This window comes from Eptatretus burgeri, chromosome 7 (assembly GCF_056783735.1).
Source record: "Eptatretus burgeri isolate ZD-2024b chromosome 7, Ebu_testis_v1, whole genome shotgun sequence".
Classification (NCBI taxonomy): domain Eukaryota; kingdom Metazoa; phylum Chordata; class Myxini; order Myxiniformes; family Myxinidae; genus Eptatretus; species Eptatretus burgeri.
In genome coordinates this window covers 29,712,459-29,735,157 of record NC_140967.1, presented here as the reverse complement: position 1 = coordinate 29,735,157, position 22,699 = coordinate 29,712,459, and the positions used below count along the sequence as shown (strand labels likewise).

Below are 22,699 nucleotides of genomic sequence, written 5' to 3'. Positions count from 1 at the left end.
GAACAAAATTACCATGGCATTTTTACCTGCTGCTATGATGTCTGCTTCGTTTGAACCCCCTCCCTTCGGAAAGCTTCCACTTGTTCATGGAAAAGTTTGTTTCCTTCATAAGTTCAAGTCCTACAGCCTTGCCAATACCATAAACTCTAGAGGTTGTGTCACACCAAAGGAGTGCGTGCACAAAAATAAAACTCCTACAGACATCCTCCCCGTGTCCTTTCCAAGCTGCATTGATGCTGAGTGACTTGGCAACGGCTCCACTTTTCGGTTCAGGACGGAATAATATATTGAATTTGTTCCCTTCAGCATGATGCCAAAGGAGAACTAACATTTCCTTGTCATCCCCAACTCATCTTACCTCACAGGTTTTTGCCAGAGTCGATGCAGTTTGGACAATCCTTATGTCGGCATCACCTGGTGTAAGGCTGACATCACATCCAGACCTGCTCAGTCTATCACTCAGTCGAGCAAGAAATCTTTGTTTGTTTTCTTTTTTGGAAAGAAACACTTTTTTCTTTATCTGCAATTTCATGGATGCATTGAATAGCACCTTCTGTCCTTCACACCCGACTCTGCGCTGGTGGGTGCAGTCTTTGGTGGATGGCCCTGCTTGATGTCGGTCGAATACAACAACTGCGTGCCTATAGTTACTGGCCAAATAATCACTGTACTCCTGCAATATCATATCATATGTGTCACCTATTTGCCATGGAAGACGATGGAGAAGAGCAAAACCATCAATCACATATTTGGCATCCTGATAGGGTGGTGCTTGTGAAGGTAATGCCGACCATATAGCTTTTGCTAGAATGGATTTTGAAGCTTCCAGAATGAGTGTCCTTTGTTTCAAACAAAGCTGGGGATACGTGCAAAGTTCATACTTCAGAGAATTTTCTGAATCATTTGCTTGAGATCCCATTATTATCAATCTTTGAAATAGAAGAAGAGGATTTATGTGGGCCACTTCTCCTATTTTGGCACGAGTCTTTGAGTTAAATGTTCTAGATTGGTCCTTCTTCTTCAATGAATGTTGCGGCATACTTTACTTAGATTTATCAATAATTACGTCTCCAATCTCCGTGGAATTATGAACAATCGACTTTGTCTCCAGCTAATACACCTCTGACAGTGTTTCGAAACGACGGGTTTGAATCAAAAGGGGACCTCCACTCAATGAAAGGAGAGCAGTTTTTTAGAATCATCATTGTCCCGTGTTTGTCTTGTTCCTGAGAAGTCTTTGTGCCGTTCACTTTTCTCAAATGTTATGGGCCTAAGCTGCTACATAGCAACATTGATTTCTGCACAGGATTGTCTGGATAAGCACTATACTAGTCTCTGTGCTGCCTCTCCCTCTAGTTAGACTGCCAGTTATCTTTAGACTTCTCATTAAAGCCTGTTCAATAACAATGTCTGGATACAGTCCTGCCCCAAAACGATCTGATCTCTGAACTACATGTAACCCTTGAGTAAATTGTGCGTAAATGTGAGGACGTTTCTCCTCCAGACATGTCATCTTCTGCAGATACAGGTACAAAGACTTTATATACAGATTGTGACCAGATGCTGACAAGTATGGTAGCATTGCTTGCATCGTCTCGAGATGAAGTAGCCAGTCTCTTGTTTGTTTTGATCGCATGAAATTCCACATGATGTTGATCATCTCCTTGTACCTGACCCAAAGTTTTGCAGTGCATCTCTGACTGCATTGACTTGGTTTCATCTCTTAATGTTTATTGAAAAGAGAGTAGCTCCTTGGAGAGTTCTTTTTCTTCAACAATTGTGTCACCCAACATGCGGTCATCATACAATCTTGCCACGGCTTGAAGTTTATTGTGAAAACCAACAGTGTTGTCTTCCTGTGACAATACGTTTAGTTAAGTGTTATCACCGATATCAGCAGTGATTGCAATGTCAGGTTCATCGCTTCCTTGTCCTCGGATGAAAGAGAAAACTTTGTACCAAATACATTGGACAATCAAAGTGTGTTCAAGACAGCATCCAAGAGGAAATGTCCACGGACTACTCTAGACGTGGCTTTTCTGCTGAGTATGTGACCGACCGTGTTGACTGCAAATATTACATCCAGGAGTTCCTGTAAGCCTGTTCCTGCAATCAGGTGTTCGAAAGTACCAATGAAACTCATCAATGTTTGGAACCCTCAAAGTCTAAATATGACAGAATGTAATGGACTAGTCTCAGGTTCAGCTTCCACAAGTCGTGAAATTCCACCACAGTGGCTAATCGAAGGTTATTACGGGTGTAATTCTGTGGTGCCCAACACGCTCAGATACAAAGTGCAATGTTGAGTTAACACAAGTCAAATCACTTGGAATAATATCAATCATTGGTTGGAATAAAATAGAGGCCTGACGTGGGTGGTTTCCCTTGAATATCATTTGCATGTATTCTTGATCATGATCATTACACAACCCCACCCCCCCTCCCAAATCCTGCCACCACCCCCTCAGGTGGAGTCTGGGGTAGGGTAACCCCCAATACATGTAAAATAAATCTACAAACACTTCCAAAATCATGTTCATGTGAGAGAGAGACCATCAAAACACAAGTATAAACACCAGAAATATATCGAGCATTAAGTATGGCAAAGAGTTATAGCCATGTTTTGTTTCAATTTTAGCACACTTATCAGCCAAAACTTTGAAAACTTTGACAGCAGAAAAAAACCTAGAAGGGCACTCGGTAGAGCGCATACCTCCGCCGTGCAATGCCTGGTCCAACAGAACATATCAAGCCCAATAAATATGTCGTTTTTAGCCCCATCTCTCAATGGTGAAGAATCACTTTAAAAATTAAATAATTCTCGTATCTGGAGTTGGATCTTCACCAAAATCGAATCAATTCGTCCTTGTCACACACTCAACCTGTTCACCAAGTTTCATGCGAATCCGTCTGCAACTTTTTGAGATAGCATGCTATATATCATTTTTAACCCGATCTCTCAATGGTGAAGAATCACTTTAAAAATTATAGTAGTCGGATTTGGATCTGGATCTTTACCCAAATCTAATCAGTTCACCCATGTCACACACCGAACCTGTCCACCAAATTTCATGTGAATCCGTCCACAACTTTATGAGATATCCTGCACACAAACAAACAAACTGCTCTGTCTGCAATTCTGCAACCGGTCCAGACAGCATCAGCCCACGTGTCCTAAAAACCTGCTCTTCTGCTCTTGCTCACCCTCTCTCTGTTCTATTCACCCTCTCATTTCCTCAAGGTCATTTGCCAGATGTTTGGAAATCAGCAAACATTAGCGCTCTGCCAAAAAAAGGTGCAACTAGCATCCGTTGAAGACAAAGTCTTCGATATCCCCCACCATAGTAAATGAGGATTAACAAACTTGTATTCCCTAAGCGTGTGCAATATGTATGTGAACTTTCCCCTTGATCTGACTCGCCGTTCTGGAGAAGAAGATGTTTGAAGGTTTTAGGGTAAATTCAATATGGCCACCAAACCATGTGACCTATCAATTAGAAATTAACAAACTTCTGAAAGGATGTCTTGGGGAAAGTGTGTGTGAAATTTTTCCTCAATCTGTCCAGCCGTTCTGGAGAAGAAGATTTTTTAAATGTATTAATTTTCAATCCAAGATGGCTGACGAACCATATGACCTATGACATCATAAATTTAAATTCTGCCTCTAATCCTCCAGTGGAATACGTGTGTGAAGTTTTGTGTTAATCAGATGAGGTGTGTTTTTCTATCCAAGATGGCCACCCAACTATGTGACTTGTGACATCATAATTGTTACTATGTATGCAGACATGATGGAAGATGATAGTTGCAAATTTTCGCTTCGTTAGGTTATGTGAGTCCAGAGAAAACATTATTTAATATTTTTATTGAATCCAACATGGCTGCCAAACCATGTGACCTATCAATTAGAAAATATCAAAAGGCACCAGTTCACGACTTGCTTGATATGTGTACCAAATTTCGTAAATATATCTTGAGGAAATTTGTAGTTAATCTCCGGAAACTAAATGTGACGGACGGACGGATGGACAGAACCCATTTATATATCCCCCGCCAGCTTTGTTGATTTGTGGGGGATAAAAACAGATCCCTGCAACGACAGACCAATCAGCCTTCTCCCAATCATCAGCAAGTTTATGGAATCCATCATCACTTTAGAAATTAAATCCTTCCATAAATGGCTTAATTTCCGATCATCAATTTGGATTCAGACCAGGTCACTCAACCCTGGATATGCTGCGTCTGCTCTCCCAACAATGGATGGAGGTCCTCAATGCCGAACATGAAATCAGAGCCGTATCCCTAGACATATCGTGTGCTTCCTGTACAGTCTGGCACCCTGCCCTGCTCACCAAACTCTCTTCCTATGGTATCCAAGGCCATCTCCACTCATGGCTCGCAGACTTCCTCTCCTGTCACAGCCAACGTGTGGCCCTAAATGGAGTTCTCTCATTCCCTCTTCCTGTCCAGGCTGGTGTTCCTCAAGGCAGCGTTTTGGGCCCTGTTCTTTTCCTGGTTTTCATCAATGATCTCTCCGACTCTCCGGAAAATCCTCTTTATCTCTTTACTGATGACTCCACCCTCTGCCGTACCATCTGACATCCCTCAGACCGGCAAGCAGCAGCTTCTTCACTCTCTGCAGATTTGGGTAAAATCACAAGTTGGTCCAATACGTGGAACATGTCTTTCAATCCTGACAAATCTCACACTCTCACTATGTCTCTCCAAAAGGACCATCTGAATTCTTTATTTGTCTTCTCCATATTCTCATAATAAAGCTTTCTTGAAAATTTGATGTCAAAAGCTCAAAAGTTTAAAAAAAAAAAGGCAAGGCCTGGACAGACACACAATCTCACACACACACACACACACACACACACACACACACACACACACACACACACACACACACACACACACACACACACACACACACACACACACAAAAGCAATTGCAAAACTCTGTCTCCTGCTGAGCAGGGGACAGACTAATAAAGTTCCGCTCAAAACAATTTCATTAGAATTTCAATCTGTGATTCAGGAGGCTCTACCTCAACACTTAGAAATGGTTTCATTTCTGTTGCAATTAATGACGGGTTTTGTGAATGTTTCTGCTAATTTGACTGGATTATAAAGCAACCAAGAAAAGCTAAACAAAGTAAACCCTTCACCGTTTCAAACCCTACCCAGGTTTCTTTACAGCTGAAGACATTCACAAGTAGTACATCTACGAGAATCCCAATGGTACATGCCCCCTTAGCCACCGCATCAGTTTCATTGCTTATTGGCAATTCATCAGCGACAGTGCAGACAGAAACGCTTACCACCGAGGCTCCCAAGCTGCATAAAGCAGCTTCCATGGTAGCTTTATGCAGCTTTCTTTGGCTAGAAGAGCATGAGGGTAATCTATTGAAAGCATAGCCACCTGGGCTAATTGATTAGGTGAGAGCTAATTGGTTATTCCCTCCAATTACGGGTGAGAAACGTGATTGAGTTGTTATTTATATGTTAAGTGATATTGGCATTGCACAGGGTATATATTTGGGAGCCTCGCTGGTTCGCATTTCTGTACACGCCGTCGCTAATGACTCACCAACAAGTGATGAAACCACACTGGCGGCTGAGGGGGGCGTGTATAATTGGGTTTCTCTTGTATGTGCTACGTGTGAATGTCTGCAGCTGTAAAGGAACCTGGGTGTAGTTTGAAACAGCAAAGGGCTTACCTTGTGTAGCTATATACACCTTTCTTTGGCTGGAACAGTATGGGGGTTTATATGTTTTAGACTTCCTATCTTGATAAAGCAGTAAGGCACAAATCACATCCCATGCAGCTGAAGCTGCGTAATCTATGAGCAACAATGGCTGTCTGCCACACAAGCACATTGTCTCTGCCTCACTGCACATAAACCATGTGGTGGATAGAAGTAATACTATACCCGACTGCAACCACACCGAAAGAGAAATGGCCGCATGACCTCCCAATCTGCATGAGTGAAATGCCAGACTCTCCGGCGTTGAGGCAGCTCTCTGAGAATAGCCAGAGAGATGTTGACTTTCACAAGCACATGATCAGATGAACCAATTGGGGCAGAGGAAGAGCAATATATATTTGTGGGAAAGTTACTCATCACCAATTCCAGAAATGAGAATTTTCCATGAGCATAAATTCAGGTCAGAAAGCTCACAGATTGAGTCAGTCCCATGGAGTCACAGAAGTCCTTTGCTGAAGTGCCATGGCTGGTGAGAGAGGTACCAACACCCAGATAAGTCGCATTGTGTAAACACACACGCACACTTTTTTATTTAACATAACCAATTATTCCAACATCCTTCTGTGGGGTCAGCCAGGTGGGAAAGTTATGTCCCCAGGCAAATGGCTGGTCAAGCATGACATTTGACTGTGGATGATTTGAGGAAGAATTTTCAATCTGGCCAGGGTGTTATGGATAATTTGCCTCCTCTTCACAAAACACATGATGGAATCTTTCATTATAGTAGAGGATTCCAAAATGATGACACCAAGAACCTTTTCCATTGAAGTAAACCACCACTCAACCCCAAACCTCACCACCCCCCTCCCCCCACCAATTATATCTTCCTTTAACAACTCCTCCCCAACCATCCACCTATCCCACCAGTCACCAGTTACCAGTTTAAGTTATTTGTTACATCTGATGCATGATTCAAAAAAAATTAATGTATTTTGTGTTTGGAAATATGTTGCAATGAATATTTAGGGGTCACGAACACATCACATACATTGAGGCAAGAGATATGGTCCACAAGAATTGCGAAATCCTAAACGTAGTCCACCTTTTTTCAAGACTAGTTTTTAGGCCATTGCAAGGCAATGGTGGCATCCATAACCACCACTCGAGTTTCATCGAAATCGACCACGAATTGCGAAATCCTAAACGTAGTTCGCCTTTTTTATTTTTGGCCTTCGAGGGGACGCCACCGGCAAACTGGCGGGAATCGGGGAAAAACGTAAATGATGAAAGTTGTAGTACTCGAAGAGCACTACTTGCATACCAACTTTCATTCGAAACAGTTGAAAACCCTCGGAGCTCGATGCCCAATTTATTGATTTTTTTGACATTTTCTAAGTTCGTGACCTTGTGACCTTGACCTTGGGACGAAAATGAAAAATCAAGCTCCGTGGAGCTATGCAGGTGCCATTGGGTGAACCAAATACTGAAAACCCCTGCCAGATTCGCCAAACCCCCTTGGAGAAGATGTAACTTGAAACCGGCTACCCCCTAAAAACACATGTTTTTTGGGCGTGGCTCCGCCCATAATGAGCGCAGCACGCCCATTCTCTGGAAAACACAACAAGATCATGATACAAACCTTGCACCCTAATTTTATCAAGATCGCATCAAAACCCACGGAGCTATGCTCGGGACAGACAGACAGACAGACACACACCCATAACGAATATAGTGGTCACTTACTGGCTCGTGAACCAAATATAGTGGTCACTTACTGGCTCGTGAACCAAATATAGTGGTCACTTACTGGCTCGTGAACCAAATATAGTGGTCACTTACTGGCTCGTGAACCAAATATAGTGGTCACTTACTGGCTCGTGAACCAAATATAGTGGTCACTTACTGGCTCGTGAACCAAATATAGTGGTCACTTACTGGCTCGTGAACCAAATATAGTGGTCACTTACTGGCTCGTGAACCAAATATAGTGGTCACTTACTGGCTCGGAAACCAATATCGTGTATTTTAATACTGCCATTTGAAGTTTCAGTGTTGGAAAAAGCACATACATATATAATGATAGCGATTCAGTAGAAAAGCAACTATTTGACTTTGTGCGTGCAATGAGTATCGGGTATAGAATGAGAAAGTGCCTTTACTTATTGAAACAAGCTCATATAATAAACACTGACCAGTGACCAGCTCCATCAGAGTTGTTTTACAACGTGGTAAACACAATAGTTCTATGAATGGATGGATTCATCCATCCAGGAAGCAACTTCATGGGCAAGGAAATAAATTGGGTGGTGAAAAAATTGCCTTCCTGCAGTCATCCTTGAGGCAAAAATTGGTAATTTGTTCAGGGAGTTGGCAACAATCTCATACTCTTTACGAAACAATCAGTTGGATCTTCAATGCGCATCAGCGACCAATGTTGACGGACGGATCCGCGACTTAACGTCCCTCCGATGGAGGGAACACACATTGAGGTGGCACCCTGCATTCGAAACACCACGGCGACCATTTATAACAAGGCTAGGAATCAAATTCAGACTGGACAGTTCAAAGGTGACTACGTGACCTCTGAAGTAGCTCCAACTCGTGCTTTGTCATTATTTAACATGTCAAGTTGGAATTTTTCTTTCATGTGCAGCACGAGGTTGCAGGGTAGCATCAATGGCTCAAGACATGGCTGTGCCGCTGATGAGATGCCCTCTGTCATTTTGGGCTGGAATTTGAAATTTGTTCATGCAGCCGGCGATAGCTCACCTGTTCTTCATGAAGGGCACCGTAGGATCCTTAACATCCACCAACTCAGGTCAGCAGACGAGATGCCCAATTTAACGTCCATCCGAAGGACGGCGAACACACATTGACAAATCTTTTCTTCTTTTTTTATTTATTTTCTCCTCTAAATTCTATTTTTACTGCATCTGGTTCAATTTTGATTTCAATTTTTTTCTGTTTTTCCCTTTGAACTCTGTTTTGTGGCCTTCGGATGGGTTTTTATTACATGAAACATGTTACAAATAAAATGAATTTGATCGATTGATTCATTGTGTGACGACCACTGGGAAGATAATGGAAAACCACACATCGTTTTTCCGAACAGCTTTACAAGATCATGTATCAGGAAGATCATAATATATCAGTTTGGATGTAACGTAGTGATGTTGCAATATAAAGTTTGGCTTTTATCTTGTCGCTCATCCATGAGCCTTGACACCTGAATAAACAGATATGTTTTCGGTGACTGAGTATAATAAGTGTGGACCAACCTGCCCAAGAGTGCTCTCTGCAGCTCCCAAAAGGTCCTCGTCTCGAACACCATGCCGGCTGCTGCTACTGATGTCATACGCCTCGAATCTAAGTTTCTGCACCTCTTCAAAGTAATAGTCCACTGTGAAGACTTTAGAAAAGACAGGATGTAATGTACTCTTCATTACTTCTGTCCGATCTACCTGTAACACACACATAAGGCATATACAACATATGATATGCACATTAATCAGGGCAGGTGGATCCAGGAGCTTAGAAAGTGGGTGCGGGGAAGAGATGGGTTGGAGTGGGGTATGGGAGATTAATTTGCACAGATTCTTTGTATGTGTGTAGGGGGAGGGGGGTGGTTGCAATGTACAGTTCCCATTAACATGCCTCAAAGTATTCAAAATATCTTCTTTCTCCCGAAATGTGTTATAAATATACAGTACTAAGTATTAATTGTTCATTATCTTGCATGGAAGGAGTTGAGGAAAGTGAACTTGAAACATTTTTCTTTCATTGCATTGAAGTATATTTAATTGCAATGATTACCGCAAACGCTACCACCCTGCATAAAAATGTGCAAAAACAGATCTCTGCAACTACAGACAAATCAGCCTTCTCCTAATTATCAGCAAGGTTATGGAATCCATCATCGCTTCCGACATTAAATCCTTCTTCTTCTCTAATGGCTTGATTTCTGATCATCAATTTGGATTCAGACCAGGTCACTCTACCCTGGACATGCTGCTTCTGCTTTTCCTAACAATGGATGGAGGTCTTCAATGCCAGACATGAGATCAGAGCCATTTATTCAGACATATCACATGCTTTAAATATGGTCTGGCACCCTGCCTTCTCACCAAACTCTCGTCTTATGGTATCTAAGGCAATTTCAACTCATGGCTCACGGATTTCCTCTCCTGTTGCAGTCAACACGTGGCTCTTAATGGAGTTCTCTCATTTCCTCTTCATGTCCAGGCTGGAGTTCTTCAAGGTAGTGTTCTGGGCCCTGTGCTTTTTCTGGTTTTCATCAATGATCTTTCAGATTCCCTGGAAAATCATCTATCTCATTGATGATGACTCCACCCTCTGTGGTACCATCTTTCATCCATCTTATCGGCAAGCAGCAGCCTCTTCACTCTGCAGATCTGGATAAAATCACAAGCTGGTCAAACACTTGGAATATGTCTTTCAATCCTGACAAACCTCACCCTCACCATGTCTCTCCGAAAGGACCGTCTGGAATCCCCCACTCCCCCCCCCCCTCATCTACTTTCTCAATCCTCTTGAAGAAGTCCTTTCATTCAAGCTTTTGGGTCTCACTATCTGCCACGGTCTTTTCTGGGAAAGCCACATCTCCAGGCTGGCCTCTGAAGCCAGTCACCGACTGGGCATCCTACGTCGTGCAAAGTCCTTCCTTGGCACACCTGAGCTCCTGACCACGTACAAAGCTTTCATCCGCAGTCTGATGGAGCACTGGTCCCACCTCTGGGGTGGTGCTCCTGTCTCACACCTAGCTTGATTTCACGCTGTGGAAACTAAGGCATTTGGGATCATTGGTATCTCCTGCGATGAAGCTGAGTCTTTGGGTCTCTCACTCTCTAAGTGGAGGAAGGTCTGTGGTCTGTCTGTCTTCCACCGTCTCCTCTCTGGTCCCCCCCCCCACCCCCAGCTCTATCTGTGATCTGTCCCTTTTATATTTCCTCAGGGCACTGAAGGTCCACAAAAAAACCCTTCTGGTGAAACTACCAAAATCACGAATCACTGCTCACCTTCATGTTTTCATTCCTCTTTTTTCGCACCTCTGGAATAAACTCCCTCACTCTATTCAATCCAATTCTTCCCTCCAGGTCTTCAAAACAGCTGTTCCCCACCATCTCATATCTTCTCCCATCCAAAATCTTGATCCCCGTTAATCCACCCCAAACCCACCTCCTTCATATTCCCTGTTTTCCTTCCTGAAAGTCCCTGGAGTACCATCTTGTTTACCCTGTGTACCCTGCCCCCATCCTTCTCCCTTTCACAGATATCCTATTGACTTTGTTCCTTACTATTTTGTGCTTCTCTTTCCCACCTCTCTTGTCTCCTACTTTGGTATACGTTTCTATGTATTAGCTCTTCGACGAGCCTCGACATGGTAAACAAACAAAGAAAAAATCATTGCTTATTTTCAAAAAATAAATGCCCATTCGATAAAGGGGAGTGAAGTTAATTGGAGGAGAGCATAGGCAGGTTTAAGGGGGGTCCTGGGGGTCTGGACCTCCCCCCTCTCTTTTTTTGAGGGGGTAGAAAAATATATCATGACCAAAACCACAAAAAAAGCAACAAAAAAAATTTTTTAATAGACGTACATGATCGAGGCTCATGAAAGAGTGAGAGCAGAATGGAAGGGAACAAAATGACAAGGGGGAAACACCAACAGCAGAATATAAGTGATAGTGAGATCAAGGGGAGGGGGAGAAGGCCACAAGGAGGTGAACAAGTTGCACACAAACGAAACTAGAATGGCACTCGGTAGAGCGCTTCCCTCCGCCAGGCTGAACAGTTCAAGTTTTGTTTCCCACTGGTAGGCTGGATCTGCATCCAGACCTTGACCAAAATCAAATCAGTTTGTTATTGTCACCAACTGACTCATCCACCAAGTTTTGTCATAATCCGTCCACAACTGTGTGAGATATTGTGTTATACTACAGTATATAGTTTTTGGCCCCATCTCCTAATTGTGAAGAATCACTAAAAATTCTCGTATCCAGATTCGGATCCTGATCTTCACCAAAATCGAATCAATCCATCCTTGTCACACACCCAATCTATCCATCCACAAAGTTTCGTCCAAATCCATCCATAATTTTTTAACATATCCTGCTCACAGACAGACAGACAAACAGGGGTGAATACATAAAGGAATCCGTTGAAAGCCACAAGTTGGCAGCGAGAGTAGAGGAAGTCACTAAGCCAGGTGTGTAGTTGGCCTTGGATGCCATAGGTAGAGTTTGGAGAGCAAGGTAGGATGCCAGACTGTATTGACAGCTTGGGATATGTCTGGAGAGACGGCCCTGATCTCATGTCTGACATAGAGAGCCTCCCTCCATTGTAGGGAGAGTAAGAGCAGCATGTCCAAGGTGAAACCAAATTGATCTGAGATGAAGCCATTGGAGAAAAGGAAAGATTTCATATCAAATGTGATGATGTATTTCATGACCGTGCTGATGATTGGAAGTAATTTGAGCTAATAGGTCTGTAGTTAAGGCGATCGGTGTTTCATCTTTTTATGTTGTGCAGTGAGGTTTGCTGCTTTCCAAGCAGATGGAAGATGACCAGGCACAAATGATAAAGTGAAAACAGCAGAGAGAGGATGTGCAAGAGCAGCAGAGCAGATTTTTAGCTTATCTGGAAATTACATTGCAAATAAGGTATTGTCATCGTGAACCGTCAGTCCGTCCGTCCATCCGTCAATCTCCTTTTTCGACTTCTGAGCCGATCCGGCTGAAATTTGGCAGCAATGTTCCCCTCCTGACTGGTAACAGGCATTGCAAACCTCATTCCAGTGACATGATGTGAGAGAGGTCAAAATGGCCGACATAGTAAATTTCTTCAAAAATATTCTTCTCCAGACCCACTAGTCAGAATGCTACCAAATTTGGGTTACAACATTAGGCAAGCATAGGGATGTTAAATGGCCAAAGTCATGCCGATCACGTGACCAGAAATGTGTTAAAATGGCCGACTTAGTCGATTTTTGGAGAAATCGTGCAAATTCTTTCAAAAATCTTCTTCTCCAGACCCAACAGTCAGAATGCTACCAAATTTGGGTTAAAACATTACACCATGCCCAGATAAGCTACAGGTCCAGGGGTAATATTTTTAGGAAATGTGAGCTGATACCGTTTGGTCCAGTTGTGAAATCAGAGTCAAGGTTTGCCAGGAACTTCTTCACCTTCTCAGGTGCAAAATATACAGAGTCCTGGAGCAGTTGGGTGCGACTGGGAAGGGTGGGTACAGAGAGCAAGGGGTTCGGGACACAAGATTTGGACGCAATCACAAAATTGAGGCATTTGGTCTTCTCACTAGAAGAGTCGGTTGTGGTGCCATTTGAAGAGGGGAAGGGATGTTTGGGGAGCATTTTCTGGAGTCAGACTTAGCAAGGTGCCACCAAGTTTTAGAGGATGAAGATAAGTTTGAAAGTTCATTTTTGAGGTTGGACAGATGTTGTTTTCTGGCTCTCCTGAGAGTGGAGGCACACTTGTTACATGCTTTGTGGAATGCGTTTGGTCGGGTTTGCCTTCCAGGAAGAGAAGGAAAGTTGTTTCAGAACAACTGCCTCACAACAGGATCAGTGTACCATGGGCAGGAATAAAGCTAGGATAACTGAATATGAGATGGGATGAATCTGTGCATAAGAGAGAGCAGGTTTCTGTGAAAGAATTCCCAGGCTGAGTTAATATCAGGAGAAGTAGATAAAAGAGATCAGTCCTGAAGAGATGTGGCTCCTTGCAGTCCCTGCCAATTTGCCTGAGTGAACTGCCAGACTCACCAGCACTGAGGCAGCTCTTTGACTATAGCCAGAGAGATGTTGACTCTCACAAGCATATGATCAGTTGAAGCTATTGGGGCAAAAGAAGAACAGCAGACTCATGGATCACATTTGTAGGAATATTCATCATTACCCAGTTCAGCAGGGAGGATGCGTCATTGGGAGAAATCAGGGTTGGAAAGTTCACCGATTGGGCGAGTCCCATATTTGCATATCACACTTGATTTTGTGCCATACTGCTGTAAGGCAAGCACTTTAGACATCAAAAATATCATTCAGAGTAGTTGTTGAAGAGAATTGTTGAGTAACTGGGGTCCCTTTAAGTTGACAAACCTACAGGTTCCAACTCAATTACATGAAAATTAACAAGAACAAGTCAAATCAAATTTAGTATCACAGAAACCAATGAACTTTTCCCCTCCCAACATGTTGCCAATGTAGTCCATGGGCCCAGGCCAGAAATTCCACTTGTCGGTACCATCTAAGGAAACCAATCCTAGTTATGATTTTTGAATTGGTGTGTGTGTATATATATATATATATATATATATATATATATATATATATATATATATATATATATATATATATATATATATATATATATCGATCATATTTTGATGTGATAACCATTGTAGACTGGCAGCTTATTGGTAGTTATCATCTCTGGAATGTACCCTCCCTCCGCATAATGAAAGCGAAAAGGCAAACTCAGAAACATTCACTAATGATGCAATTGCTGTTTCCACATGGGGCGAGAATGAACTGCAAACCACAAACACATGTCTGAAATGCTTTATTTCTACCATCCGAATAATCCTGTCATTCCTGAAGGCAGAATTTGTTTTATGGCAGAAAGGGGCGAACAATATGGCCTATCATTACTTTAATTCTTATTATATAAGACTACTTTAATTACTTTAATTCTTATTATATAAGAATAATAATTACATTATGTCAGGTCAGGTTCGATCTGTGACCTGCTACAGGTACCATGTAAACCTGTACTAACCTGTTCCATGGTCGGGTTGTCGGCGACTAAACCGTCTCCCCCACCAGGTTTTCTGGTGAGGAGGGTGTTTGGATATGGACACCCAGCAGGATTAAAAACAAAACCTGTCAAAGGGCGGAGGAGCTCCTTGTGAGCCAACGGCCATCCATATCTAGTGCCCAACTGTGTCTGCGGACGTCCTCCTGCAGTTGGGTCACTTCTTATTAGGAGGTTGGTGGCAGGATTTGCACTCCGGCCACCGTAAAACCCTTCATTCCGCAAAACGCAAAAACGCAAAAAAATCTGAAAACCCACTCCGTGGGAGTACCTCCTGTGCAGCTTCCCTTCGCAGGGCAGCTCACCGGATGACGGGATTGGGGCAAAGCCTTCGGGACCCCCAATCTTTGATAGGAGGGAAACCACGGGGTAACATCCCTGGATCAGATTGCGGGAGAGTGTGTCGGGGTGGTGCTGAGGTGTCGTCCACCAGACGGCGGTCTCCTTGGGTTAACCTGAGGCGGTCCCTTCGGGTGGGTGCCTGGAATGTCCTATCCCTAAGAGAGGATGATCACCTGTCTCTGTTATCATCTGAGCTCAAGCGTTTGGACATCGTGATTGCAGCTCTCTCTGAGGTTCGGAGACCGGATTGCGGCGAGATAATGGTGGGTGGTTACACCTACTATTGGTCTGGTCGCTCTGATGGTTACCATACCCAAGGAGTTGCTGTAGCTGTGTCCAATAAGCTGACCCCAATGATAATTGAGGTAACACCGGTCAACGAGCGTATTATGAGATTAAGGATTCGTCACTCCTTAGGTGTCATTTCCCTGGTCTCTCTTTATGCTCCGACTGAGGCGAGTGATCTCACCGTGAAGGATGCATTCTACGCCACACTCGAGTCTGTGGTTGATCAGTGCCCCAGACGAGATACACTTCTAGTCTTGGGGGATTTCAATGCATCGACTGGAACTGATAGGGACGGTTATGAGGTGTGTGTTGGTCCCCATGGGTCAGGAACTATGAACCAGAATGGCACTAAGTTCCTTGACTTTGCAAGAAGTCATGGACTTAGGGTGTCTGGTTCATGGTTTCAGCACCCACAAGCTCATCGCTGGACTTGGTATTCCAACACTGGCGATGTGGCAAAGGAGATTGACCATGTCCTCATTGACGGTCGTTGGAGGATGATCCAGAACTGCAGGGTCTACCGGAGTGCTCAGTTCCTCAATACTGACCACAGGCTTGTTGTAGCAACTCTAAAGCTGCACCTTAAATCCTGGAGAATGGTACCATCCCAGCCGAGGCTGGATGTTGCCAAGCTCAGGGATGAGAGAGTAGCTGAGGAGTTTGCGAACAGGCTGAGTGGACACTTGGGGGGTCTGGGTACTTTGGGGTGTCCTGAAGAGTTGTGGAGCGCCTTCAAGACCACCGTCCTTGATGTTGCCGGTGGATGCCTTGGAGCTCACCGCAGGGCAAAGAATTTTGTCTCTCAAGGGACACTGGATACCATTGACCAGAGTCGCAGGGCCAGGCTGAATGGCAGAGCTGAGCTGTTCAGGGAGCTGAGGCGTAAAACTGTACGTGCACTGAGGGTGGACAAGGAGGCCTATGTGTGAGGAATCTGTGAGGGGGTAGAGCATCACCTGTGGACAGGTGATTCTCGTCCCGCTTACAGGGGAATTCGCACATTACGTTCATCCAAGCCCATCCCTCGGAGCACTACAGTTCGAGCAGAGAGTGGTAGGCCCTTGACAGAGGAGTCTGAAGTGAAGGCCCGCTGGGCCGGTTACTTTGAGCGGTTGTACCAGGCTGATCCCCCAACTGTCGAGTTGGACGTCAAGGGTGTTACAATCCCTGTTGCTGACCCTCGAATCAACTGTGGTCCACCTACGCTTGTGGAAACACGGGCTGCGGTGAACCAGTTGAAACGGGGCAAAGCTGCAGGGATCTGTGGCATCCATGCCGAACTTCTCAAGGCTGGTGGAAATGCTGCACTCGTGTCGTTGCATGCAGTTTTGTGCTCTGCCTGGAACACAGGCATCATCCCAACTGACTGGAAGAGGGGCCTTGTTGTCCCTCTCTGGAAAGGGAAGGGTGATCGCCAAGACTGCAACAACTACCGAGGGGTGACGCTGCTCTCAGTGCCGGGCAAGGTCTTTGCTCGGATAATTCTCGATAGGGTTCGCCACCATCTGCTTGAGCACCAGCGTCCAGAGCAGTCAGGCTTTACACCAAAGAGGTCAATGATTGACCGTATCCTTGCACTTCGTGTCCTCACCGAACGCAGACGAGAGTTTCGGCAGGGGCTGCTTGCAGCCTATGTTGATCTCTGTAAAGCGTTCGATTCAGTGAATCGGGATGTCCTCTGGAGGATTCTTGGTCTTCGTGGGGTGCCACCAAAACTGATCGATCTGATGTCTGAACTCCACTCTGGTACTGAGAGTGCTGTGAAGTGTGGTGGTACCATCTCTGACTTATTTCCAGTTGTTACTGAAGTTCGTCAGGGATGTGTACTTGCCCCCACACTTTTCAGCACTTGTATGGACTGGATTCTAGGGAGGATGTCGGAGAGATCAAGTTGCGGTGCGTCATTTGGGAATGTTAAGATCTCGGACCATGACTTTGCAGATGATGCAGTCATCTTTGCGGAGACTTTAGACATCCTCTTGGGGGCCCTCGAGGTGCTGAATGAGGAGTCGGAGCCGTTGGGATTACGGGTTTCTTGGGTCAAAACTAAGATCCAGGCTTTCGGTGACATCTTGGATGCTGCTGTCCTGTCTGTGTCTATTTGTGGTGAGGATGTTGAGGTCGTGGAGAGATTCACTTACCTTGGCAGTGATATTCATGTCTCTGCTGGCTGCGAGTCAGAGGTCAATAGACGTCTGGGTCCGGCCTGGGGAGTCATGGATTCACTGGATCATGGGGTGTGGCGCTGCCGGTACCTGTGCGGGAGGACGAAAGTCCGAGTCTTCAGGTCCTTGGTACTTCCAGTCTTGCTCTATGGGTGCAAGACTTGGACTCTGACCAAGGATCTGAGACGGAGACTTAATTCCTTTGGTACCAGGTCTCTTCGGAGAATCCTTGGCTATCACTGGTCGGATTTTGTGTCCAACGAGCGGTTGCTGAGAGAGACTCGGATGAGATTTGTTACGTGCATAGTCCGTGAGCGTCAGTTGCGGCTGTATGGACATGTGGCTCGTTTTCCTGACTCTGATCCTGCTCACCAGATTCTCTCAGCGAGGGAGTCTCATGAGTGGAGGAGGCCAGTGGGTCGACCACGTGCCTCATGGTTGCAACAGGTTGACCATCATCTCAAGGAGATGGGGATGGGCCTGGCATCTGCCTGGGGGATGGCCAGACGGAGGCCCCTGGAGTACCGGCGGAAAGTGGACGCAGCGACGTGCTGTTCTGGCACATGCTCCCATACCTGACCTGACCTGATACAAGTTCCCTGGGTAGTGCTACTGAACCGCAGTAGCCGACAACATGCACATGTTGTATGAGGAAAACATTTATGAACATTTTACAAGTTTTTACTACAGTTAAAGGAATTGCCCTTCCCCTACCCGAGTTCCAACAAGCGTCCAAAATATGAAATTTACGGATAACCCAAATTTCACCACGCTACTGTGGCATGTTTATGTACTATGTTTCACTCATGCATAATTGTAGCCATGAATGTCCTTGTGGTTGTGCCAAAACATTCACACCATGGATCAGTAGTCTAGTCTTCATCACTGTTATCAGCATCAGAGTCCTCGAGGTCTACAACCTCTTCCTCAACATCAGCGGGCTGGTTGCTGCAGGTTCGCAACTTGCACATGTCAGTGCACTTCAGGCCATTGGCAAGGCACGTGCAGTCTGGGAGTTTGCACGACTGTCCACACTTGCAGGAAAGCAGTTGCAACACTGCATCCGGTGCTGGAGAACCTTGCATCCACTCGATGGCCAGCTTCCCGTCATCATTAGTGGTCCATCCACAACCCTTGGGACTTGGAACATAGAGTTGGCATTGCAGACAGCGCCTCCAAATAGCAGCCTGGTAGTTTGCACGAAGGACATGCACAAAGAGGCAATCTTCACATGGTGGAAGCTGACTGGACTCTATCTCTCCCCGTCTGACACAGAAGAGTTGATTTCGGAGTTCATTAACTTTCGTGGTGTTGGTAGACGGCACGTACATGTGGCAGGTGACCTCTTGCAGCTTCTGAAAGAGCTCGGTGCATACTTCCCATGAATGACCGAGCTGACTGAAGGCCTCTTGGTAGGTCTTATCCGACTTCATTTGCTTCAAGGCGCCCATCTTTCCCCGGCCTACAAAGGCACTGACTGTATCACAACCGGAGAACACGTGCAGTCCAACCAGGGCATCGCAGTCACTGTCTCCCATCGATCTAGAAAGCTTGTCAATGTCTAGGAACCTTGTGCGGGTTTGCGTACCACACTTCTGATACACGGGGCATGGGATGTCCTTATTGAAGGCAAGACACAGCACGAGGACATCTGTATCTTCGGCAGTGATCACCACAGCCTTGTACCCAGCCTCTGCTGCATGCAGAGCATACAGAAGCATTCGGGTGTCTGCTTCCTCCTACATGGACTTTAGCTGTGCCACTTCCTCCCAGTGGTCCTTGGTTTTTTTTTCTTTTCCCCAAAAAGTCAATATCTCAGAATGGTAAAATGGTAAAAATGCAAAATACATACACTAAGCTGCTCTTCTGGAACGGTTATCACATATTGAAATAATCATATAGTCCCTACCAATAACTTAGTCGCCCTAAAGTTTGGTTTCCTCAGATGGTACCGATATATGCCTGCACCCATGGACTAATGTGGTCAGTAGATCCTCAGAGTGCACCCAAGAGAATCTAAAATCACAAAGATTCCAGAGTTCTTAAGCGGTTCCTGAACCACATGCTTAGGGGCTTCACGTTTGCAGTACCTGGGCGAGTATGTACCATTCCCTTGATTTATAGACCGCCCCTGCTCCCCCTTTTCAAAAAATCCTGGAGAGAGAGAGAGAGAGAGAGAGAGAGAGAGAGAGGAGAGAGAGAGAGAGAGAGAGAGAAAGAGAGAGAGGAGAGAGGAGAGAGGAGAGAGAAGAGAGGAGAGAGGAGAGAGGAGAGAGGAGAGAGGAGAGAGGAGAGAGGAGAGAGGAGAGAGGAGAGAGGAGAGAGGAGAGAGGAGAGAGGAGAGAGGAGAGAGGAGAGAGGAGAGAGGAGAGAGGAGAGAGAGAGAGAGAGAGGAGAGAGGAGAGAGGAGAGAGGAGAGAGAGAGAGAGAGAGAGAGAGAGAGAGAGAGAGAGAGAGAGAGAGAGAGAGAGAGAGAGAGAGAGAGAGAGAGAGAGAGATCATCCGAACCTTCCGATTCCACCCCCCTCCTCCCCTAACCCCTGCACCCTCCCCACTCCAACCCCACAGATCCACCTCTGTTATTACAATATTTCATTGAAACGATATGTTCGTTATTTTTACTTTTGCCTACTTTTTCACACAACTCCACAATTTCCTCTCTTTTTCCAAAAATATATAGTACTATACATGAAAAGCAACATATTTATATTAAACAATAATGATAACGATAATAAAAAGAGTAAAAACGAGGCAAAATAATAAGAATAATAATTAATAATGTATAATAATGACAATTGAATGCAATTATAAGCTGTTAGGACCTAATATTATAATGAGAGAATAATTTGAATAAACAGAACCACTTGCACCTCCATCCATTGTCCAAAAGACTGCATCATTAGCACCACACAAGGATCCGACTTGGACAGTGCATCTCGGTCAAGCAGTCCACAGCAGGAAACTCGCAACTCCACCTTCGATAGGCAAGGAGCCGCAGCCACGAGCCCCAATGTGGCTGGTGCCGCTCGAGGGGCAGGCTCCCCCATTATGCTGGCAAGGTAGAATAGGGGTTGGAAAGTTAGAATCGCCACAGGTGAAGAAATAATATGAGAATGATTACAAGTCAGATGGAAAAAATAAAGTGCCTATTGAAAAATATCAACTCAGCACTCTAAATAAGTGAACAAAAATGAAGGAGACAGAAAATAATCCATTTTGAGCAGTTGCATTCTCATGAACTCTTCACCGTGACTAAATGCTTAACCGGAATGAAAGAAATCCATGCCAACAAAAATAGCAGCCTGGACTGACAGGCAGAGAAGAATGGATTTATCATTCATGGGGAAAGGTAATTTAAATGTAAAAAAAACTTAAACGAAAATAAACCTTAAATACAAGAGGTAGGTAGCGGCTCTACCACAAGCCTTTTCAATGAGTCTTCAACTGAATTAAATGCCAACTTTTCCACGAGCCTCGACTTTGTATACAAAAGAGACATTTGTCACTGTCAAAATCAAGATTCCATTTGTCAAAGTGAAGGAGGTTTATGATTATATGGGATTGCCCAAAACTAATAATATCTAATTTATTAATGCTATTAAGTGAGGGCTCAGCATTGAGGAAGAAGAGCAGTAGACTAATTTAAATGAGTTGTAGTTTCTTCTGCTACAGAAAATTGAGTGCCAGGGCCTGTTTTTTGCTCACTGTGGGGAGGTTGGTGGCCTTGCAGGTTTCACTGAGTGTGTATATATATATATATATATATATATATATATATATATATATATATATATATATATATATATATATATATATATATATACAGCTCTGGAAAAAAATTAAGGGACCACTGCAAAATTATCAGTTTTTCTGGTTTTACTATTTATAGGTATGTGTTTGAGTAAAATGAACATTTTTGTTTTATTCTATAAACTACTGACAACATTTCTCCCAAACTCCGAATAAAAATATTGTCATTTAGAGCATTTATTTGCCGAAAATGACAACTGGTCAAAATAACAACAAAGATTCAGTGCTTTCAGACCTCAAATAATACAAACAAAACAAGTTCATATTCATTTTTAAACAACACAACACTAATTTTTAACTTAGGAAGAGTTCAGAAATAAATATTTTGTGGAATAACCCTGATTTTCAATCACAGCTTTCATGCGTCTTGGCATGCTCTCCACCAGTCTTTCACATTGCTGTTGGGTGACTTAATGCCACTCCTGGCGCAAAAATTCAAGCAGCTCGGTTTTGTTTGATGGCTTGTGACCATCCATCTTCCTCTTGATCACATTCCAGAGGTTTTCAATGGGGTTCAGGTCTGGAGATTGGGCTGGCCATGACAAGGTCTTGATCTGATGGTCCTCCATCCACACCTTGATTGACCTGGCTGTGTGGCATGGAGCATTGTCCTGCTGGAAAAACCAATCCTCAGAGTTGGGGAACATTGTCAGAGCAGAAGGAAGCAAGTGTTCTTCCAGGACAACCTTGTACGTGGCTTGATTCATGAGTCATTTACAAAGACAAATCTGCCCGATTCCAGCCTTGCTGAAGCACCCCCAGATCATCACCGATCCTCCACCAAATTTCACAGTGGGTGTGAGAGACTGGCTTGTAGGCCTCTGCAGGCCTCCGTCTAACCATTAGACGACCAGGTGTTGGGCAAAGCTGAAAATTTGACTCATCAGAGAAGATGACCTTACTCCAGTCCTCTAAGGTCCAATCATTCCAATCCTTATGGTCTTTTGCAAACCTCAGCCTGGCTCTTCTTTGCTTCTCATTGATGAAGGGCTTTTTTCTAGCTTTGCACGACTTCAGCCCTGCCCCTCGCCGTGCACTTCACCCCATTTGCCATTCGCCATTCTTTTTGTAGGTCACTTGATGTCATCCTACAGTTGTTGAGTGACATTCGAATGAGTTGGTGGTCATCCCGGTCAGTGGAAGGTCGTTTTCGCCCTCTGCCAGTCTGTAGCTTTGTTGTCCCCAATGTCTGCTGCTTGACCTTGTTCTTATGAACCGCCATCTTTGAAATTTTAAGGATGGAAGCAACGTGATGCTTACTGTATCACTCTGCCAGTAAAGCCAGAATTGAACCCTTCTTTTCAACTCTTTTGGCATGATCAATAGTTTTTGTTTTTTTGATTCCAATTACTTTTGAGGGACTACTAGCACTGTTTTTGCCATCCAGCTGGTCCTATTGCAAGAGGATAGTGATGACCACCACAGTGGTTTTTATACTTTTCCTTGTTAAATAAGATTTGGTTCAGGTGATCACCTAATCAGTACCTCACTAAGTAGGATGAGGTGTGCCTGTGTTGGAATTCAACAGACACTGGAA

The 22,699-nt window shown here is 44.4% G+C and overlaps 2 protein-coding genes across 3 annotated transcripts in view; both read right to left on the bottom strand.

Annotated features, from left to right (window-relative positions):
- LOC147022917 (uncharacterized) overlaps positions 1-22,699 on the bottom strand; it is a 395,784-nt gene that overhangs the window by 144,688 nt on the left and 228,397 nt on the right. The window lies entirely within an intron of this gene.
- LOC147022920 (copine-4-like) overlaps positions 1-22,699 on the bottom strand; it is a 263,594-nt gene that overhangs the window by 227,402 nt on the left and 13,493 nt on the right. The window contains exons 2-3 of one of the 2 annotated variants that reach the window (XM_085887892.1): positions 20,223-20,403; positions 8,990-9,172 (exon numbers count right to left, since the gene is read on the bottom strand). In XM_085887892.1, the coding sequence (XP_085744018.1) occupies positions 8,990-9,172; positions 20,223-20,403 (364 nt within the window). Of the gene's footprint in view, positions 1-8,989; positions 9,173-20,222; positions 20,404-22,699 lie in introns of those variants that run through there. The other variant, XM_085887893.1, reaches the window with a different exon arrangement.